This window comes from Antrostomus carolinensis, unplaced genomic scaffold (assembly GCF_000700745.2).
Source record: "Antrostomus carolinensis isolate BGI_N321 unplaced genomic scaffold, ASM70074v2 scaffold10819, whole genome shotgun sequence".
Taxonomy (NCBI): Eukaryota; Metazoa; Chordata; class Aves; order Caprimulgiformes; family Caprimulgidae; genus Antrostomus; species Antrostomus carolinensis.
The window spans coordinates 938-23076 of NW_010339333.1; the positions used below are offsets into that span (position 1 = coordinate 938).

Genomic DNA, 22139 nt, shown 5'->3' on the forward strand with positions numbered 1-22139 from the left:
TGAAGCCCTGTGAGTCTAGTTTGCACAACACTTAATCAGATCCAGTCACCACTGCAACAGCAGTCATGGTTAGAGCTGAAACTGCATCCTTAGTTAATCTTCCAGTGGTAACAATGAGTAAGCAGGCAGGTTTGGTGTTGTGTGTTACAAATACAAACACAAATCAAATATGGCATAAAGCTGGATGTTTCTATCAGAATTTGGTTTGAAAGCAAGACCCCTACAGAAAGACTGTGAGGAAGGAACCCTGAGAAAACACTGAAGAGCCACAGTCTTTCCTCTGCCAAAAAAAGCTGTGAAGAAATACTGCCTCAAAATCAGAAACTGTGCTGAATGAGCAAAGGAGTGGTCAAAGAAAAAGCAGCTGATGCAGGGAACATCCTCCACCCCCTTGGTGCTCATGCACTCACACAAACATATGCAGGCTGCTCTCTCTTGCAAGAGTTGCAGATTCCTGACTATAAATGTCAAGCAAAGTTCCTCATGGTGACCCCATCTGCTCTCCATGCTGACAGACTGCAAAAGTTCAGAATGGTCTAATTTACCCCTCTTTGTACCATGATGAGCAAGTCTGTTCATTAAAACAATTACTCTTTTTACTTAGTGGATTTAAAACCCTTGGCATAACTTCAGTGTGATTTTGGTATGATTGCATATGCGAGTAAGCAAAAACCAACAAACTGGGCCAACTTCTACACTCTGTGTCCCTGAAACCACTGGGAGTTTTGTTTAAGCAAGGAGTACAGAATTTGGCTCTGATGAAAACAAGCTTTAGCAGCAACATGGGCTGGCCTCAGCACCACTAATCAAACCAGTGATCTCCCATGCAGGTTCTGTTCCACTCCAGGCCACAGTTCCAGCACCACTCAAATCTACACTGAGGGCGAGGGCATTTCATGTGCATGCAGCCACCTGCAAAATAGCAAGAGAACAGAGTGCTTGGCAAACACTTAAAGATGTTCATCAACAATTAACAGTGTTAAAATCAACTTTCTTAGACATTCATTTACTAACCAAGTAGAATATTTAATAAAAGAGAAGTACAAATCTGAAGAATATTTTCCCTGGGCTTTCTAAAACCCTCTCTTATTGAGGTGTAACATGCTGGTGTCACTTGAGGAACTGCAGGAGTAGGAGGAAATTAGGAGAGACTGTGCTAGAGACAGGGAAAAAAGAAGACAACCTGAGGCCTCTCAAAGCAGTCATGGAGGTGTATGCTCCAGGATACTCTACCCTAATTCAGTTGTGAGTCAGAAGATGAACAAAATTCAATTATTTTTTTTTAAATTTGGTTTCAACAACTGAGAGATTTGCAAAGAGAATAAATCAGGATATACAGACTTTGGTGGCTGACTGCTGATTATATCAAAATGGCATTAGTAACTGAAGTTGATTTGACCTTCTTAGTATCTGAAGCAGCCTTTTGATCGCATCAATATTTCCTGTGTGCTGGGTTTCTTACTTGCCCATACTGTGAGAGCAGCTTTAATCTCTCTGCTCACAACCTTGATCAAATGTTTATTTTGTAATATATTAAACATTACCTTTGTCAAAGGTCATTACAGAAATACACCTCAAACGGAAATTAAAACACAAAGAGATCTCTTGTATGATTCAAACTGAAAGAAAAGCATGGGGTATGCAGAAATGCTGTAATGTCATCTTGGTTTGACTCCAGATGGTGATAGGAGGTACAGGGAGTGTGTGTTCCCTACTGTATGATCTCCTACCCTTACAACACCTTTTTTAGAAATGCCACTCCAGAATGATACTCAGAAGGTAAAAGCAGCAGGAGACCCAAGAACTAGTTTGATAAAATAGGCCTGTCTGCTTTATCTGACAGAGAGAGAAAACTAGCTGTGATGGCAAGGTCTATTCATCAGTTTATGTCTTCATGTAAGAGATGCAATTGGACAGACCTTTCCATCTTATTTCAATGTAAGTGTATCAATGGCCAGCCTCCATGTTACACTTAAGGTTTAGGTCCAATCCTCTCTTAGAATTTGTATTAAGCCATCACCAGCTAAACTGCATCTCAGTCCTGGCGCAGGACCCAAACCCCAATTAGGCAGCCTTTGTCACATGTGTGCTCTACCTGCTAAGCTACATAAATCATGCCATTCTCTGCTACATGGCAGCTGAGAAGAGCAGTCAGAGTGGAGAGTGCCTCAAGCAACATGGCCTACAGCTCTGTGACTACAGCAGTCCTCTGAGAGATGTGGATGCGTGTTTAAACTCACTCAGACTGGGAAATGAGCTGTGGGAAAGCATTTTGCTCTTTCACTTCGGCTATTACAGAAAAGTTATTGGCATGCAGAAGTATTCTACAATGCCTATAGCTATACAGGCTATTCTAGAAAACTTATTGACCTAGAGAAATATAGGCTATTACAGAAAAGTTATCAGCATTGCCACTGTCCCTTGTAAAAGACAGTGTCCACAGAAGCATTTGGGGAGGGAAGGCAGAATTATTCTCTTGTGTGGAGTCAGTGTACTCCTCCAAAATGAGGACTGTTGGCAGACTTTGGTGTGTGGTTGTCAGCCTCTTGACACCAGCTGTACTTAGGCAGAAGTGAAGTGCTCCTTTCAGTTTACAAATGTCAGCCCAGATGCTAGCACGTGTAGTACCCATGACTAGAGAAGAAAGCAAGCTCTGCACTTTTTAAGCTTCATGCCGTAATTTGCAGAATCACAGAATTGCTGAGGTGGGAAGGTTACCTCTAGAGATCATCCAGTCAAAACTCCACTGCTCAAAGCAGGGTCAACTAAAGCAAAGTGCTCAGGGTTGCATCCAGTTGGGTTTTGAATGTGTCCTAGAATGGAGAGTCTTTCTGGGCAACAGGTTCCAGTTTTCAATCACCCACATGATAAAAAGCATTTTCTCATGTTTAAGTGGAATTTCCTGTGTTTCAGTTTGTGCCCATTGCCTTCTGTGCTTTCAGTGGGCACCACTGAGAAGAGTTTGGCTCTGTCTTCTTTGTTGCCCCATCAGGTATTTATTTATTCATTCCTTTTATCATCTTTGCAGCCCTTCAATTGACTCGCTCCAGTCCATGTACAGGGAAGCCCAGAACTGGACTCACCACTCTAGGTGTGTCTCAGCACCACTTCCTCAATGCTCTTCCTAATGCAGCCCAGGATGCTGTTGGCCACCTTTGCTGCAAGGGCACATTGTTGGCTCATGTCTAACTTGTAGTCCACCAGGACGCTTAAGTCCTTTCCATCCAGTTGGCCCCCCACCTGTACTGGTGCATTTCCCTTTGTTAAACTTCATGAGGTTTCCTCTCAATTCTTCTTGAGAATTAGCAGGACTAATTCTCCACACCCCACTTTTAGGTGTGATTCTTCTGGCCCATTTCCCAGCCTGTCGAGGTCCCTCTGAATGGCAGCACAATCAGTCAATTCCAGTTTGTTGAAACATCTCCAGCCTGCTGCTGTGGCTTGGGCATTTTGCATTATGAGGCACTGTTCTGACATGGGTCAGGCTATAAGCAAGGAAAGGGCTTTTCCTGCTTATTATCCATTTTCAGTAAATATTTTCTTTCAAGGATAAAAAGTATAATGGCCTTTATTTCCTTTTTAGGAATTTTTATAAGCAACTTCCCTAAACTTTAGTAGGAGTTGTGTAAATTATATCATGGTGTCAAATAGGGATATCCTATTTGTGACAACTGCCTGTAATTTACCAGTAAAGATTTTGTAGCAGAGTCTAAGAGAAAGTAAAGGTCCTAACACTGCTTCCAGCCTGACCAGAAATATTATTTATTTGGCTGTGCACGAACTGTTAGGTACGAACAGTCACAATTATTATTTGTCTGTTTCTAATCCAGTTCAAACTTCTGTTTTCCAGTCTGTTTTACAAGTCTGTAAATAATTTTTTTTTACCTACCCCTCTGTTATCTCTCTTCTGCTGCCCACCTTGCTCTCTACACTTTGCCAAATCTTGTCTCACCTTCCCACTCTTGAATTCATGCTTTCTTTCATTCTGCTTCTTGTGCTTGAAGAAGTCTCCCACTTTCCATCTGCCAACTGCCTTCTTTTCTTTCACCAAGGCCCAGATTTCAGGATATTGTCCTATTTCTTCCCCAGTAATATTTCTGTGGTGTCACTGCTTGAAATGTTATCTCCTTGCAGCCTACAGTGTCTTTTTTAGTGTTTTCAGTGTCCCGTTTTAATAAGTGATGCCACAAAACTGAGAAGCATCCTCTACACTTAATATTTGCATAATATTTTGGCAATAATTTTAATATATTTTGATTAATTAATATAAATATAACTAAATCTTGGAACAGTATGAACCTATAGAGTATAGCCTGTTTGCTATTCTTGTTCCCCATTTAACCACCCCAGTACCAGCAGGTTGCTTTTCTTCCTACACGGTAAGCATTGATTAGTGCAACCAGTTTGTCAGTACTAATGTTTCTTCCTCTGACTTGCTCATCTCCTGTGGACGTGTCACTGGGCTGAGATTAATCTCATCTAAATTCAGCTACATACTGTGTAGACATCTACAGCAGGACTAATTCTCCACACTCCACTTTTAGGTGTGCTTCTTCTGGCCTACATTAGGCACATGTTCTGTTTCATTGTGAGAGGAGTTTTGCCTTACAAATGTGTTTTTTCCAGTGACGATGGAAAATCTAGACAACTAGCTGGATGTTCAGTCATATGAACACTACATCCAGTGACTCCCTGTGCCTCATTTTCCCTGTCTATAAAATAACCGGGCATTTTGTGAGGCTTAGTTAGTGGCTTTAGAACTAAGTGACTTAGATTTAATGATTTCAGGATAATTGAGATAAAGTGACAGAGGGAAGATTCAAGCCCTATGTGCTCTCCCTCTCTTGGAATAATAGTGTATTATTATGCACATTCATATATTTATACTGTAAAATGAACTTTAAAAGACAGTTAAGTATGAGATATCTAATAAATTTACCATTTTTTTCTACTGGAATATTGCAGCTGGGGCATGGCTTGGTTGTCTTCTTGATTGTTTCTTTAGATGCCTCTTCCCATCGAGCTTGCATGGCTGCACGTTCATCAACTACGTATCCCTGCAAAGAGAGAGAAGAATCACCTGTGGGCAAAATACTGAAAGGCTTCGCTGAGACACAGTGTTTAAGTGGAGTGGTAGCTATTTACCTGTGAGAAACAGACAGGAGTAACTGCAAGGCCAAGTAGGCTGGACTTTGTGAGAGAGGTAGAATTTTTGCTTCAAAATGCAAACTTATTTTCTCCCAGTGTGCACGAAACGTGCATTGGGTTAGATCCCGAGCTGTGGGATGACAGGGGGAGCTGCAGCAGCTGGAGCATGTGCCATCCTGGGGGTCCTTCCTACCTCCAGCTGCAGCTCAGGCTGTGTCTTCCCCGCTGCTCCCTGCCCAGAGCAGCAGGCAAAGTCCTGGCAGGAGGACAGGGGGCATCAAGCCACGCTGCAAATGCACAGACAGCCAAAGCAAAAAGGAGAGGCAAATAGGAGTCAGGTGAACCTGTCTGAGACGTGACACGTTAGACACCGTAGGTTTGATTCTGCTTCAGGGATTAAAGCCCTTCTTGCAAGAAAAACGAAAACACCAAGACAATGCAACACCTGATGATGCAGAGTGGTGGGGTCCCTGGAAGGAAATTGTTTTTCATAATAAAGCGTACTCCTTTGTTTCGGAGGTCTAGATTTCATTCAAATGTAAATCTATATAAATTTAAGAGATCTCAAGAGGCACAAAGAAGAAACACAGAAATTTTGCAGAAAAAGCAAAAAAAAAAAACAAACCAAACCCAGTGAACAATGAAAGCAGGTAGCTCCCCAGATAGAATGACACAGATGGAAAAAGTCATCATGAAGAGTGTTTTAAAAGGGACTCCTGTGTTTGTCCTATTTATGACTGGGGCGAAATTACATAATCTACACAAGTGTCCTACTTGACAATTTCCTACCTAAAATGATAGCACAAGGACAAAAGAGATGGCAGTGCCTTGGGTAATTTCTATCACATGAGGTTGGTAACTATGTGAACAGTAGCTGTAAACAATGAATGTAGGTTCTAGCCTTGAAATTCTTCTCTCTCCATTTGTAATGTGGGGTTTTCTTTTTGTTTTTTTTTTTTTTTTAAAGCATGTGGGAAAATTATGACCTCAAACTAAAAGATATAATTTCTAATAATCCCATAACTTCTTTGTGTATACCTTCTAAATACTTGCAGGCTATTATGTGGATAGACTTTCAATACTTATTTGCACGGATAATTTTCGAATATATTTATTTCTAATAAGACAAAAAAATTGGCCCAAATTTTAAACATGCAGCACAAACATAACTTCTCTTGATTTCTGCTCAGCTACTACTGAAAAAACCTGTGAGTTGTTGCAGTGTCAATGAGTAAGACCTAGATTTTATTTCTTGGCTGAAGTCACTCGAGTTAAAATGAAATAATGAAAAGCAACATTTGCAGAAACTTGTTTCCAGTGCATCTGGTGGCCATTGCAACATGCACCTTAAAAAATAAAACCAGCTTTTTTAAATCAGAAAACCTAAAAAATGTGTTTATGGTATTATTTCTTTTCTTTTACTACCTACATCAGTCTCCTCAGCCCTTTATTCCCTTTTGTTGCTCCTCACTTATTATTCTCAAATTTGCTAGCAGTTTTGATGTAGAGGTGACAAAAGTGAACAATGTCTTCTCAGCTGTATCCTAGAAGTGACTTTTACTTTTGGCTCTCTGCTTCTGGAGCAGGAACTCAGCCCTGCACCCTACTGGATTATTCAGCAGTTCGGCAAAAGAATGACCTCTATACAGTGGTACATTAGTAAGTTCTGGGAACAGAAAAAGCTGCTCAGGCTAATAGCAAAGAACATAATCTAGTATCGATCTCACAACACCTTGGTCTTTAAGGAAGGATGACTTCAGCCAGCAATCTGAGATAACTCAGAGTGGCCTGGACACAAGACAGGGATAGTGGGGAATGCTTGACCTGGGCTTCACTTTGCCCAGTGACAGAAAGAAGATGTTATTAATTTCATATAGTTGTAATGGGAATTAATTACTTAAAATTGTTAAAGCTAATTCAAGATGAAAATCACTATAGCAGTGACAAAATATTGCTATTATTTTCAGAATAATAACTACATGAGAAGACTAGATATATTTTTAATTTTTTTAGTCAACCCAGAAGAGCTTCACAGTGGTTCTGTTTTTCCCAAATAGTCCAAATCCAAAATGTGTGGTTCAGTACTTAGAAACAAACTTTTTCTCCATCTTCATGTGTCTGTTGTGCCCTAATAGCAAATCACGCTGAGGCAAAATTTCACATATCAAATTGCTAATTTGACCTGTATAAACATATTTGATCTTTGTTCTGAAAACAAATAGAAACTTGTGAGAGTTTAGGAATAACTAAAATTAACACCTTCAAACCACACATATGCAATTCACTGAGAAAGAACAAACTGCTGAAAACAGCAGAGTGAATTATTATATTAATATTTTCCATCACAAAAATTCTAGCATGAAACAGATGCAGCAGCATGATGTTTTCAGCCCATTAGAGCTGAAAGATCCCTCCTATGCCCAGTCTTGTGAATGCTAAGTTAAAAATGTAGAGAAATGGTACAGTGATGGAGTCCCTCTGATTCAGTATAGAATTCATAGCATACTGATCTGTGAGTCTCCAGTATTCATGTGCTCTATTTAGTCCTCCACATCCAATAACTGCAAGCACACATATATTTATCTGCATTTTTTCCTCAAACAATAATGGAAAGGTGTATGGCATCTCTCCATTACCAGTGTCTATTTAAATCACCTTCTTTCATCCTCAACTAGCAAACCTAATCTCCTTGACAATGGCCTAGGTAATAGAGCAGGTCCATCAGGCAGAAGTGGCTCTCACTTTATTTGGTCTGCCTGGTCTTGGATAGGAAGTTCAGAGATGCTCCCGGTGAGCACCACTTGTCAGTTTGCCAAGGACAGGAGACACTGATCGCTTGTGATGCTGACCCCACACAATATTTGTCCCAGCAGTAGTGAAAAGCTACTAGATTCTATCCATGACACTTTATGAATAATTTTTTTGCTTCCCAGCTTTGCTGCACATTATGACCAGGAATGAACACCCATAAATAACAGGAAGCTACAGTAAGCGCTGTTGCAAATCCCCTCTGCAGTATCCCCATAGCCAGATAGGGGGAAAAGTCGGTCTTGTTACCTCTGGGTCACATTAAAGGACAAAGATTTACTTCTATACTGTTTTTCTGTTGCTGAGTCCTTTGGAAAAACTAACAATGATAAAGAGACCACAGGGACTGCTGAGCACCATGCAGCAATGCAAGGACATGTACATGGAAAGCTTTTTATGCAGGTAACCAATACCAGGCAGTACTGGGAAAGGTCCTACAGAGACAGAAAGTGTCTTAGAACAGAAATTGTCTTTCTTAAAGCAGCTTCTCACTCAGGTAACAGGGCACACATCAACTTGTTGGAAGAACTACACAAAATAAACAAAGTGTGTGTTCATAGTCAGCATCTAAGCAGTAGCAGCCAGATTAAAAACATTTATGGCAAAACTTCTTGTTCAAAATACTGGAAACATTAGATATATAATGTTAAATTCTGACACCAACCGCAATATATACTGTAAGCATACTTCTTTTATGATCATGCTTATTTTGCCTAGCATAGACAACATCTGAAAACTGAAGACCTTTGATTCAGAATAGAATATGAAGCTATTAACATTATGTTGTGCTTAGCTTTAGTGAATGTAATTTCTGGACTCCTGCTTGTTTGCTGTTGGTGCTCCTTTCTGATAAGCAAAAAAGCTGGTCATGCATAAAAAAAATGTATCCTAGTGCAGCTTCCTTTACATCAGAAATGCCTTTCCTTTTGATCAGAAATGCTAGGTTTTAAGTTAATTTTCCTCAGAAAAATAAGATTTTGTTTCAAAAATAAATAAAAATATCTAAAAATATGACTTTATGTGAAATACAGCATTTTAAAAAGGCTTAGATGGCTCAAAACTGAAAGCATTACTCATTTTCTAGCACAAATGTGAGAACAACTATGGATACTTGAAAGGGTTTGAATGAAAGGCAAAGAATAATTCTATGCAAAGCAACATTCAACTCACCATAACATTTAGATTAACATGGCCCACTAATTATTTTGGGCTAGAGCTCTAAGCAAAAGCAGCCTCATCTGTTGAAGCCTGAGCTACAAAAGATGGTGACAGTTCAACTTAAATTTATTTCATTTTCTCAAGTGCTACTGAGCTGTTTTATGAACCTGTTCACATGAATTAACCTTCTGTCTTGTTTAGTAGTGGTGTCTTTTACTTCAACTGTGGGGGGAAAATAGCAGATGTCTATGGCACTAGAAAGGCTAGAGGACCTTTGAAAAAATCCATTATTTGAGTCATTTAAGAGTCCAAATCTCACATGGAGAGGTGTGTATAACTAGTGTTCTAGTCTAAAAAAAGATTTAGGCTAATCAAAACACTAACGAATGGTTGCAGATCAGGAACAGGAATTATATCAGTCAACGGGAAAATGTTTTATGCACTGGGAAAACAGAGATGTCAGTACCACACTGATCCAGTTAAACTCACATGAAGTAGCTTTGTGTGAGCCAATTTGTCTGATGTGCCGAGGGAATTCTGTTGTAGAAAAAGCGCTGCTTTCTGATGACAGCAACTAGCTAAAATCAAAGTGATATACACAGGATATTGTGTCTGATACAAGATGAAAGAGACTTTCACTAGATAAAATCAGAGAACTCTGGTTTGGTGACACTGCACACCAAGGTTCTCACTTTGCATGTTGGGGCTGTTCATATCAGCATGAATTAAATTCAGGTACCTGGTGAACATTGAATTTATGCCACAGAAAATCTAATTAATAGAGGTCATTCTTGTATAACTGTTTTCCACACATGGAACAAAGAACATGCCTTCTCCCATAAGTGGCAACGCAGCTGCAGATCAGTGTCACCTTAACTCATAAACAAAAGCAGTCTGTCACATATTTTTGTTTTATTGCTGCCCAAAATAGGAAAGCTAAAATTCTCTCTCTATAGTTCCCATCTATTTCTCATTAGACAGAAAGGTAAGACCTCTTCTCAGATTTCCTCTGGTGCATCTTTATTTATAACATAGAGATTAATTTTACAGGACATTTCCCGGTTATAGTTATTTTTCTTGCTCCTTTAATTAGGCATCTGTGGGTTGAAATGTCCTGTGCTTGACATTGAGAATATACCAGCTACTAAACCCCTGAGCCTCAGTTTCTTTTCCAATTGTTTGAAGTACTTTAGAAATCAAGTTAGGTGTGCCATTTGTTGTACAGCCATATTTTATTTAACTTTTTAAATTTATCTGACAGAAAAAAAATATCAATGCTTCAATGGTCTAATAATAGATGTTTCACATTTCATACTGTGACTCAGGACTCATTGAAAGATATTATGCATGATGAACCTCCTCAGCAGCTTTTTCTTTCACTAAAATGCAGTGAAATAATTAATGGTTTTTTTGTGGTCAGCATTTACTACTTAATTTTTTATTTACTATTGATTAATTTTCCCCCTCTTTTGAGCAGAGAAAGAAGTTTCCATAAAAATGCTGTGTGTTTCTCATTTTAACCCTTGCCTGTAGTACACCATTTCAAATATCTCACCTTTTGTTTTCCACTGTTCTAAAAGCAGTAAGGAAAGTTTGCTGAAATGGTGAAGGAACAACGCTGGAAGTGATATTTGCAATATTTAGAGCATAAACACAAAACGCTGATAACCAAGAACTGATTCAGAAGGTCATACAACTGTGGAGTCCAGTATAACGTATATGTTTTCTCACTCTTTACTGAAGGTTCAAGCAAAAAAGGACCTTGCTGCTTCCTTCATACAGTAAGTCAGGACACATATGCAGTTCCTCAATTTTGTCAGCATCATGTCTTTCTGTTACAATTTAATATTCACATTGCATAGTTTTTCAATTCCACAACAATGTTGTAAGAAATACACTACACCAAGCCTGATTTTCATGAAGCATTAGCTAAATATTTCATACCTTAGCATTGCAATAATTCAGCTAAGGATATTTTGAAAGAACTTTTATTTGAGAATTCCACATTAAAATCAAATTCTGTATTATCTTGTGCTCACAGTGGGCTGATATGTGTCCTGCTGCATAATTACAGCAAACCACCACCTACATAGAGACCAGGCTTCACAAGTCTGCATGCTCGATGTGAACCTACAGGCAAAACAGGGTAAGAGATTAGACAGATGTTGTTCAGTGGATGGGAAAGGAGGCCTGGCAAGCAATGTCTGTATATTTTATACCACCTACTGGCAGCTTCGAGATCTGCATACATGAGGCAATGGGAGACAAAAACGGGCTGGAGGCTCACCTGCAGCCCAAGGGAGCTGTGAGCCTTTCCAGGAACTGCATTACAGAAGACTTCAGCAGGGTGCCAGGTGAGGTGACTGGCTTCCCTGGATGTGTGCACCCCCATGGGCATGTTTTTCTGCCGTGCCTTGTACAGCAAAAAGCATTTCTGGGAAGTGATCTGGGAAGGGTCTGCTTCAGAGCTGACCATTTGCCTGAGAGCTCATGACTGAGTTAGGGCTGAGTTCTGAAATGATGGTCAGGGTTGCGGTCAGCACCCAGGTAGCATGTGCTGATGAACAGGATCAGGTTTGGAAAAAATGACACCTCTGAGGTTTGCACTGACTCAGCTGAGGCACTGGAATACTTCTGGTTTGGTCTGATGGGTTCCTGGGCTGATAGGGCTTCTAGATAACTTTTATAGTGCCAGTGGCAGAAAAGCAAAGTTAGTATCTGTATTCTGCATCAGCTACCTGAGCACAGTAAAGACTGGGTCCCAGATAACAAAGAGCTGAGGTTTGATTTGAAGGTGGTAGCTCTGGGGATGGGCTTTTAGGTTTGGGTGTCCAAGGTCTCCAGCCTAGAGCTACAGCTGGGACAGGCAGCATCCCACAGGTTTAGAGTGGAGTTGAAGCTTTACAGCATTGCCTATAAACTTACACTGAAACAGGCTGGAGATGGAAGTTTAGAACATGCAGTTTTGTGGCTCAGTAAAAATGCTGTTGCTGTTTCTCGTAAGAGGCCGCAGCCTTTGTGTCAAGTCAGCACCTCAGGCCTCAGGACTCGTCAGGCTTTCTCTGGACTTGTCTTGGCCTGCCTAGAGATTTGGTTTTGCAAGTGACAGCAATTATCTAATGACCAGGTGACTAGTACCTATTTTGCTTTTGTATAATTTTGCATAATTGCATGGTTTAGTAACGCTACATATATTTTTTGTAACTAATAGAAAGCAATGACAAGTATAGGTATTATGTACAGAATTAATTATCTCTGAGCTTAGAATAAAATGCCAAGCAGAGGAGTAAAGACATGAGATGGTAGCAGAGCGCTGGCACAGGATGGTGTGGGAGGCCCTGGTGCTACAAGCAACTCGCCAGTGTTCAGTTACCCAAATGCAGCCTTGAGAGCTTTGTAAAAACAGTTTTAGGGGTAACAAAGACATAACTGACTTAGGTAAAACACACCATAGACAGTAAATTTGGATGCAACATCAACTTGCAGACCAGTGAATGAGTGTGTTAATAAATATGTAAAAATGACTCCAAGCAGATCCCAACAAAAAACCAACCAACATCGACATCTTGCTCTTCCTGGTAAAGGACTCATGATACCAGCCCCTGTCTCAGACTGAAGCCATCGAGCTTAGGACACAGAGAGGCAGTGGAAGGTCAAATATAACACCAGAGAAATAGGTGTTACTGGAAAGTTTGCATATCCATAGTTTTAACTATATAGAACTTGAACTATAAGTCTCAGTATTATTGTAAATGGACTAAAAATTAGCTTTTATTAACTTGCTAAGACTTTTACAAGACTAACAAAATTTTACTTTCTATATACAATGAACCTGGTCTGAAATTAACACTTTTAGCAGGTGATAAGATTTTCAATGTAGCAAAGTGGCAGAAATTCACACAACCTATTCTGTAACTTGTGTGCAAAAAATTGTAACAATTTTTAGCTGCACCAGCAGCTAAAGGTACATATTTAGTGATGAATTTTGCTGGATCACATGGTTTGCAGGGCCAGGGTTGCAGGGTTGCTAGAACTAACTGAGCTGGAATTATAGCTTGAACTGAGACTAGATATGGCCTGACAGAATTTTAAGGAGCTTGGAGCAGAACAGACCACTTGGCAAGCTTTAAGACTTCAGCCACCATGGACATTTCATCTAGGCTTAGGTTTACAGCCGTTGCTGGGCTAGGGTTAATAGTGGAGTTTGTTCAAATGAGATGACCTGGATTTACATCTGGGTTCCACAAAGACTGCCAGACTGGGTCTGTGGAGTGATGAATTAGACATTGGATGTTCTTTTAGATTCAAGCCTTTGAATGCAGGTGATTGGAGGGAATTGCTTACAGCTGTACTACAGAAATCTATCATGATGCTTAATTTATTCTCTTTACTAAATTCACAGCAACCTCTGAAAAAGCGAACCTACTAAAAAGCTGTTACCTTTTTATAATCACAGACTCATTGGCTTGGCAGGACAAGATAATCTGTGGCTAAAACCATCTTGGGGAAAGCTTGTCCATAGAACCATCTCTAAAACATACCTTTTTATAACCCATTTAATCCAGTTTATGTGTTATTTTTTTCAAACATTTATATCTCTGTCTCCATAGTCTATTCATTTATTTACATCTGCACCAATTTTACATCAGCGTCATTGCTATTGCTATTACAGTTTAACCTTGTTGGTGTCTGATCAGCATGCCCAGCACTGAAACAGTCTTGGGAGCTACTCTGTACATGTTCAAATCTAGTACATGGTCACCTTTTATTGTCCAATTTCTAGAGAGCAAGAAAGTGCATTATTTATCCTGGTAAAAAGCAAGCTGTCCAGAAAGGTTTTGTGCTAGGGAAGCTAGGCTAATTTTAAGGTGAGGATTTACAGAGGAAGCTGGTTTATGGCTAGATTCCCAATCAGCAGAAACTGCATATGGGTGAGGTTAAAAGGGTCCAGGAAGCTTGGTTTTGTGGTGTACATAGCAGGGACTATGTGGTTATTTCTAAACCTAAATCTGGCTGCAGTCACCTTTATTGTGTCATTGATTCCATCATGCACGCTGTACCTTTTAATTCATCAAACAGAAAGTTGCCACAGATGCATTTTATTTTCACTGATATTATGTAACTTACATACTAAGATGGGAAATAATGAGTTCTGCACCAGTAAATGCTTAAGATGAGTTTTCAATGGCCTATCAGGGCTAAAAAAGGACATTCTAGTAGGAAGAGGACATTTTATCCATCCCAATGGACTATGCAATATCTGTGCACAGATCTGAAAGACTGTGGTATACCAGTATTGAAAGTTAAGTTATTCTCTGTATGCCCCGTTGCTGATTTTACCTTTTCTACCCCAAACAGCAAGCAGTACCGTCTCGCTTCCCACCTTTATAAGGTTCAACCCCCTTTATTTTGAATAGCCTTAAGCACCACGCATGGCACCTACTTTGTCCCTCTTGTGCTCTGCAGCCATGGTTGCCCTCTTCCTTCCTCCTGTCAACTGACTCCATTACCTCTTCCCTGCTGCCCTCCCTCCCTTCAAGTCCACCAGCTCTGCTCTCTCCTCTTGACTTCAGGCTTCCTCCTTACTCCTTCTGACATCAGCATAGGCCCCTTTCACCACCATCATTCTGCTTCCTGCACCCTCATAGTTGTCCCATGTCATCTCACAGGCTTATTTCCCTTCTCTTCTCTTCTTCTCCTCTGTCTGGATCTCTGTCTCTGAAAGCTCATAGACAAAAAATAGCATCTTCACCTCTTGCTCTCGTCAGCTCTTGGCTTTCATGGACACTTGAATGCCTCTCTATCAGGCTCTACCTCTCTTTTTGAAGGTTTTCCTTCTCCAAGACTTCCTAAATTGCTGTCAGGCTCTGAAAACACCACCAGACCTTGGTGTCCCAGCACAGTCCCCTGGCATTCCCCCCACTCTGCCCACAGCCCAGGGCTCCATGTCAGCCCCTGGTGCTGTCAGCTCCTGTCCCAGCAACTCCACAGCAGGGGCGATCTCCAGCTCCCCACAGCCCTGCCCTGCCTGGCCACGGCCCTTGCTGAGACAGGCTCACAGCAGGCCCCCATACTGGCCCGTCCTCAGCCCATCTCCATCCCCAGGGAGGTGCCAGACCCTGCCCTGACAGGCCCATAGGGAGCCACAGGGAACAGATGGCTCTTGCAGTGTCCTGGCACACAGACCATTAGAGGGCTGCTTTAAGTGGCACCATGGCTCTCCCTGCTCTCTGTGTTGCCATCAACTTCTGGCTACCCAATTCCTGTACAACAACACTCCTTTTTGGCTTTTCTTCCAGCTCTTTGTCACTCCTCATGCTCCACCATATTCTTCTCTATCATGCTGACTTCGGCCTAAACCTGTCTGCAAATGTTTCTTCTCACACTGGGAACATCAGGGACGTGCAGGCATTTGCAGAAGCGTGAAGACAACAGCAGCTACTTTCACTCCTATAGCCACTAGAGGCTAAAAATAAAACCTGTATTTTTCTTACAGAAAGTATTTTCCTGAGACCACATATCCTGCACCACTTCCAGAGAGGAACAGCTTGGTGGTAGTGCATCTGATTGACTCCAAATGGTGGGAGCTGTGATAATAAGATCTGTTTCTAAAATAAATGATATGGAAAGGATGTGGACAGGAGTCAAACTGGAGGAGCTGAAGCTGTAATAAAAGACACTGGAAGTGTATTACTCCTACCTTGAAACAGATGCTCAAAAATAAAACAATCCTTCTCACTGCCCAAATGAGTAGTACAGTAATAGCAAGTTAACTCTGACACACGGGGCTGTGCATCTAGCAGGGAAAGGCAGAACAAAAAGGCTGAAAGCACAGGTAGATAAATGTTTAAATTAATTTTAGTGAGAGAGGTGAAACGGTCCCACACACACTTCTTTCTATATATGCCCCACCAATGTTTTTCATGCATTGTATGGGAGTGTTGTATGCAAGACAGCTTTGTAGTGATGTTATTCAGATGAAACCAGCATCCCACCAGCACCTGGGCTTGCCTTGTTTTAGCCACCTCAGTTTGCTCGCCTGGTTACAGAAAGCCAGGGAAAACATTCCTTCAGTGGCACATCACCACCTTGTGGAGAAGTTTAATTAGTGCAGCTCTCTTAGTTTATTAGCGGAAAAGACTGACCTGAGTAAATTAACTTCAGTTTAAGTTGGAGTCTAAATGAATTTTGGGTAGTCTATGGTCTTTTCTATACTGTGAAACGATCTGCATAGCTGCAAGAGTTATTCTGGTACTAGCATTTAGCTACTCTGGAATAGCTCTTTGAGAGTGCAGGAAATCTTTCAGGAACAGCAAAAATGTTAACATTACACTGGAACAGCAACAGTAGTCAACTTTCCTAAGTTAACAGGACTAATTAGGGGCAATTCATGTGCTGAGCTACTGGACCAGATGGGTGAAGTGATCCCATTGTGAGCAGGAGAAGCTAAAACAACATACAAATATTTAAATAAAACACTGCTTCCTATGGTATTCAGATTTTTCCTGGCACACCTTTATCTCTGCCCTAGAGCATGGAAATTATACATACTCTCACTTCCACAGCACCAACATTGTTGAACTCATTTCTAAAGTGCCACGATGACTTTCAGTATGCTAGGCAAAATTCTAGGCATAAATAGCTTAATGGATATAGGGCTTACTGTTCATATTGAGATGTATTCAAGTTCTAGCTCTATTTAATTCAGGTGAGATATCCAGCCTTGGTCTCTTACTTTACAAGGCTATTGAATACTTTAAGTATCTCTCAATGTCTCCGTTGAAGTAATTCTGTTTTTACATAAAACTGAATGGGAGCTGGAAGACTGCTCCAAGGCTACTGCAAACAAAAAGAGATTGTTCTTCATAGCAGGCAGTTAAACTGCCAATTTCTTTGTATATATATGGCTTCAAAAAAGAGATTGCACAAATTCAAGGAATAAAAATTTGCTGGTAGCTGCTAAACACAAAATACCATATCTGAATCACAGATCACTAGAGGCTGGGAAAGTAGGTGGATTTGGAATCTCATACTGTACACAGGTTTCAGGGCACCAGAGGTAGATACCTTGACTGACTACTAGGATACAGGCTGTTTAACTCTGTCTCAAGGAGTGCTAATTCTTTCTATAAATTAGAAGAGCTTCATTAAGAAAGGTTAAAGAGAAGAATCCTTACACAGGTCATAGCCCAATGCAGCATCTGCAAAGTATGGCAAATGAACTGTCTCAAGGCAGCACATGGCAAAGGATCCCAGTAGACCTCCAGCTCCCTCCCAGTCTCTACGTTCAAAGAGTGAGAGGCCACAAAAGCCAGCCTGAGACAGAGCCTGCCTGCAGGCACTGACAGGAGCTGGGCATGCCTTGCTGAGAGCTGGCCAGACACAAGTTCTCACCAGCACCTGCCCACAATCCTGTATCTGTCGTGCTGGACTGTGTCAGGGCTCAGGGTTCAAGTTCTGGCATTGAATATACCAGACATCTGAATATCAGTTTTCCGCTTCCTAGGAGCATACCCTGGGCATCAAGCTGTGACATTTTCAGGGAGTATCTCTCCTGTTCTTTGTGCTTTCTCTCTCTCTCTCTTTTTTTTTTTTTTTTTTTAATTTGAAAGACCGTGATTTATTTGCCACAGAGAACAAGGGATCTTGAATCTCAAACAGAGAAATGCCAGGAGAGAAAAACTATTTTCTGTCCAGGTTTATAGCTACCATGGCTAAAAAATTATAGAGCAGCCTAGAATAATTATAATCTATCAGCTTCCAGTTTAGGCAATCCATTTTTTATTTTTCTAAGCTAAAGCATAAATTATGAACAGCATTTTCTGCATAGGCTGTATAATAACTCTGTTATTCAGTCCAAACCCACATAATTTCCTGACTGGTACACTGAAAATAGGCTGAAAGGCAGCAAGTCTACAGAAAGCCTTTCAAAAGTGTTCACATTGAATACAGACAACCCCAAAAGCCCATTGGGATGGCCTTTTCTTTATCAAGTGATGGCAGAGCCCTGTGTGTTCCTGACAGAACTCAGCTACTCTATCAATCAAAGCGACTGAAATCCACTGCAAAGCCAATCCGGCAACTCTGATGGCTGGAGTAATTCAGCATGAAGATAATTGCTTTTACTTAGGATTATAATTAGGACCCATTTGACAAATGTTGCTCTAGCTGGGCCAGGGATAATGATCAGGATGTAATGAGTTGTGGGATCCCTACCTTCTGGGCCATGGCTCCCTGCGTGCTGAGGAGAGAGCTGCATTCCCCTTCATGGTATTCCTCTTTACATTCACGGCAGAACACAAACTGGAAAACAAACCAAAGCACACAAGTCATAAAAACACATTAGGGATATAGACAGCAGGTTACAATCATGAAGAGTCATACAGCACATGATCTCTTGCCCTTCTCATCCCATTAAATTCCCATAATCCTCCTAATTGTGCATCTTATTATACACTGATCATTAACACAACAATTTTGCTGTTGTTCTTATTATACATTTCATTGGTGAAGTAACATTAATGCCATTATTAAAAATGAGATTTTGCTACATGGTCCATTTAGGGACATAAAGTCATCCTAGGTACTTCTGAGTGTGTTTCTCCTACAGTGAAATCTGTTTATACAAGAAGGGTGTTGGCTGAAACAAGCAGTTCTGCTTTATAGTGCTGGCTAGTTGCGCCAAGGGAGGTACAGATTGGATGTCAGGAAAAATGTCTTCACTGAAAGGGTTCTCAGGCACTGGAACGGGCTGCCCAGGGAGGTGGTTGAGTCGCCATCCCTGGAGATGTCTAAAAGACGGGTAGATGGGGGGCTCAGCGATGTGGTTTAGTAGTGGACAGGTATGGTTGGACTCGATGATCTCAAAGGTCTCTTCCAACCAAACGATTCTATAATTCTAATGCTATTCACAGTTCTGAATCAAACACATTCTCTATAGAAAACTACTGCTGACTTTACTAGGGGATGATCACTTTATATAGGTCATGCAAAATATAATTTTCTAGAAAATTATATCCTTGCCACAGACTTTTACAGAATTGTTTGAAAAAATCCATGGGAAGAACACAATGACAGGTTACTTAACACGGGTTTTAGAGGACCATCTCTAGACTCTTATTGCATTTCTAGCAATTGTTCTGGTTCCATCTTCCTTAAATTACATTATTCTTTGCATAAGGCTTCACTGAAAAGTAATGTCTTTTGCAGACAAGTAAAACAATTGTCCCTATCTCAGTCTGAGCTACCTCTGCCATGAAAAGTGGTTCATATGTATCAAGTTTGATGCCTTTTTTTTAAAAAACTCTAAAATGAAGATATCTGTCTTGACATGTGTCAAAGTCTTTGAGCCATCAATGCTGCATTAAATTCTGTGTCCTTGCAGGTAAGGGGAAAAGTCGATAATGTAAAATGGGCCTTTTTTATGCTGTTTTAAAGCTATGCTGTCTTGATGCAACTCCAGACTCTGAAAGATCTCTCAGTGGTAATCCATTCTGACTGGCATTATAAGCAAGACTGATAAAACAGCCTTGATATTTAGATACAGAGCTGCATTCACATGCAATGAATAAAGGATATGAGAAGGACATGACACTAGAACATATGTCTGCCACAAATTCCAGCTTTTGCAATTTCATTTTGAACTCTTTCAAGCTGTATTGTCACTTTTCTAAGAAGCACTGAAAATCATATTTCATTGTCATGCTAAAGAAACTGCACTTGAATGAAATGAAGCATTGTGCAAGTCAAAAAGGATTGATCCTGTTATGCAGAAAGTCAGGGAAATTTGGAGTGGAGGAGTGGAGTGAGTGTTCTAACTTCCAGAGATATCAAACTTAATCACTTGTTTGCTTTCTTGTCACTTTTCTCCACTATTTTCTCAATGATTTTTTTTTTTTTAATTTCAACTAACACTGATTTGTTAATTCACTTGCACTTGTTAGCAAGCAGCTTAAAAATGGAGGCTTTTGTAAGGTATGTTTAATGAGAGGCTGCATTATTGTAATAGAACATTATTTAAATACAACAACAATACACACTACATTAGTGGTCAAAAGTTTCAGCCGTGTTGAACACTGCTTAAACACATACAGAGCGGTACTGTCTGTCTGGGTGCCTGATAGCTCAAAGACTTGTTATTCCTTAACAATCAAGGTCATGGCCAGGTTTAACTGTATTTCCTGCTCTGTGACCTATTCTCTTTTTCTGTTCTCTTCAGTTCAGCTGAAAACATTTGTCTGAAAGAGTTTTTGTATACACTTGCTTTATCACTGCCTTATCACACAACGCCTCAGCTTGCTTCCTCTCTCCAGTCTCTCTCACTTTTCCCATGCAAGCACATTTTTAAACCTTTCATAAACAAAAAAAGAAAGGGGGGGAAAATACTGAAGAAAGAAAAAAACCCAGCAAACCAGGGCATATATTTTGCAAAGACATTCCAGCTGCCTCACTATGTAGTTTATGTGGCATCACTATTTATTATAATACTAAAATTCATACACTCATGCTATATTATTTAAAGATGTGAAGTGCATTTTCCTATTACAGAGGCCACTTTTTATACTTACCTTTAAAATGAAAAATCCTCAGGACCAATGTTATCAATGTTTTCCCCATAGGCCTGCTGTACTGGAAACATGCATGAGAGTACAACTGGGCCTTTCACTAACAATTGTGTTTCCTGCAAGTAAGTCCATGAGCCTGCCACATCCTTGTAATGAAACAAAGCTTGATTTTTTTTGGTGAGAGAGGATACTCTTTTCACATCTTATTAGATAATGGATGAGATGTAAAATCAGTTCTGTGGCAAAAGAACACCCTGGAGGCTGATCAGTTTGTCAGAATAAATAGGCATCTCCCAACAGAAATGCATTAAGCACTCCCTTTTTATGGCAAAGCATGCATCATAAAGAAAAGGCATGTCACTTACAACAAAGAGCAGTCTGTGATAGTTTTATTCATTTTTTACATTCAGACATGAAAAATATAATAAAGTTTCAGCAATAAAATACAGCAACTGCAAAAATGCTGTCAGATAACTTGTCTTTTGTGGCTTCATTAATATTAATACAGTTATTTTGCCCTTGGAAAGAAAAGGATTTCAGTTGTTCAGTCAGGATTTAACACTTATGCATAAATTTAATATTAGTGTTTAAAATTACTGTAAGTAGTGTAATTACTAATAATAGTCACAATTTCTTTCCCTTCATTTGCAAAAAAAAAAAGACTAGCAGATTACTGTGATAATATAAACAGCATATAAACTTCCTATGTCTGTGTATTTAGCACTTTCTGTTGCTACCCTTGAAAGATTCTTCTGTTGGAAAACAACCACCACAAAGAATAAATCCCAAAGGTCTCAAACCTACCCTCTAGGTTTATGCATTAAAAAGAGGATTAGCAGGGAAATCTCCAAAGCACTTAAAGGATTTAGGCACTGGAAATTAATATAACCTGTGTGTGTGCTATTACAGGCTTTTAAATATCTGTAAAAAAGTATGAGATAGGCCTCAGCAGAAATCCTGAATCTAAGTGACCTCAGAATAGGAGATATGATCCTGTTTCTAAAATCCTCCTATCTTTATGATTGTTCAAATCAAAGGTAAAATCAGACCAAAATCTGTTCAGCTCTACGGGATTCAAACCCCACAGATGACATCTGCAGTGCCAAGAGTGATGCTGAATAAAAACCAGGATGGTGAAACCGAGCTGTAGTCTTAGTTATTCCTCACTGGGCCATTTATAGTTTTTTAAGTATTTTATGTTTGGAAGTGGGAGCAGAATGTAGCTCTTTATTTCTGGATGAAGGGAAAATGAGTTTGTCATTTACATGCTATACTTGCTGTTTTTTTGGAAACAAGATTTTGCCATTTTCGTTTTCACAACATTTCAAAGAGCTGCTTTCCCTTGGATTAAGCACCACAGCTCTCATTTTTTCTCTTGCCTAATGCAAATGCCTTTTCTTTGGTCTCTGATAATATCTCCTTATAGTCCTTATAAAATATTACTGTAAAAATTCTCTTTCT

The 22139-nt window shown here is 40.0% G+C and overlaps 1 protein-coding gene across 1 annotated transcript in view; it reads right to left on the reverse strand.

Annotated features, from left to right (window-relative positions):
- Nucleotides 1-361: 361 nt before the first annotated feature.
- LOC104531036 (E3 ubiquitin-protein ligase parkin-like) overlaps nt 362-22139 on the reverse strand; it is a gene marked incomplete at its 5' end in the record, with an annotated part of 118973 nt that continues 97195 nt past the window's right edge. The window contains 4 exons of the mRNA XM_010175806.2: nt 362-912; nt 4940-5047; nt 8237-8243; nt 18331-18417. Coding sequence (XP_010174108.1) covers nt 803-912; nt 4940-5047; nt 8237-8243; nt 18331-18417 — 312 coding nt within the window. The remainder of the gene's footprint in view (nt 913-4939; nt 5048-8236; nt 8244-18330; nt 18418-22139) is intronic.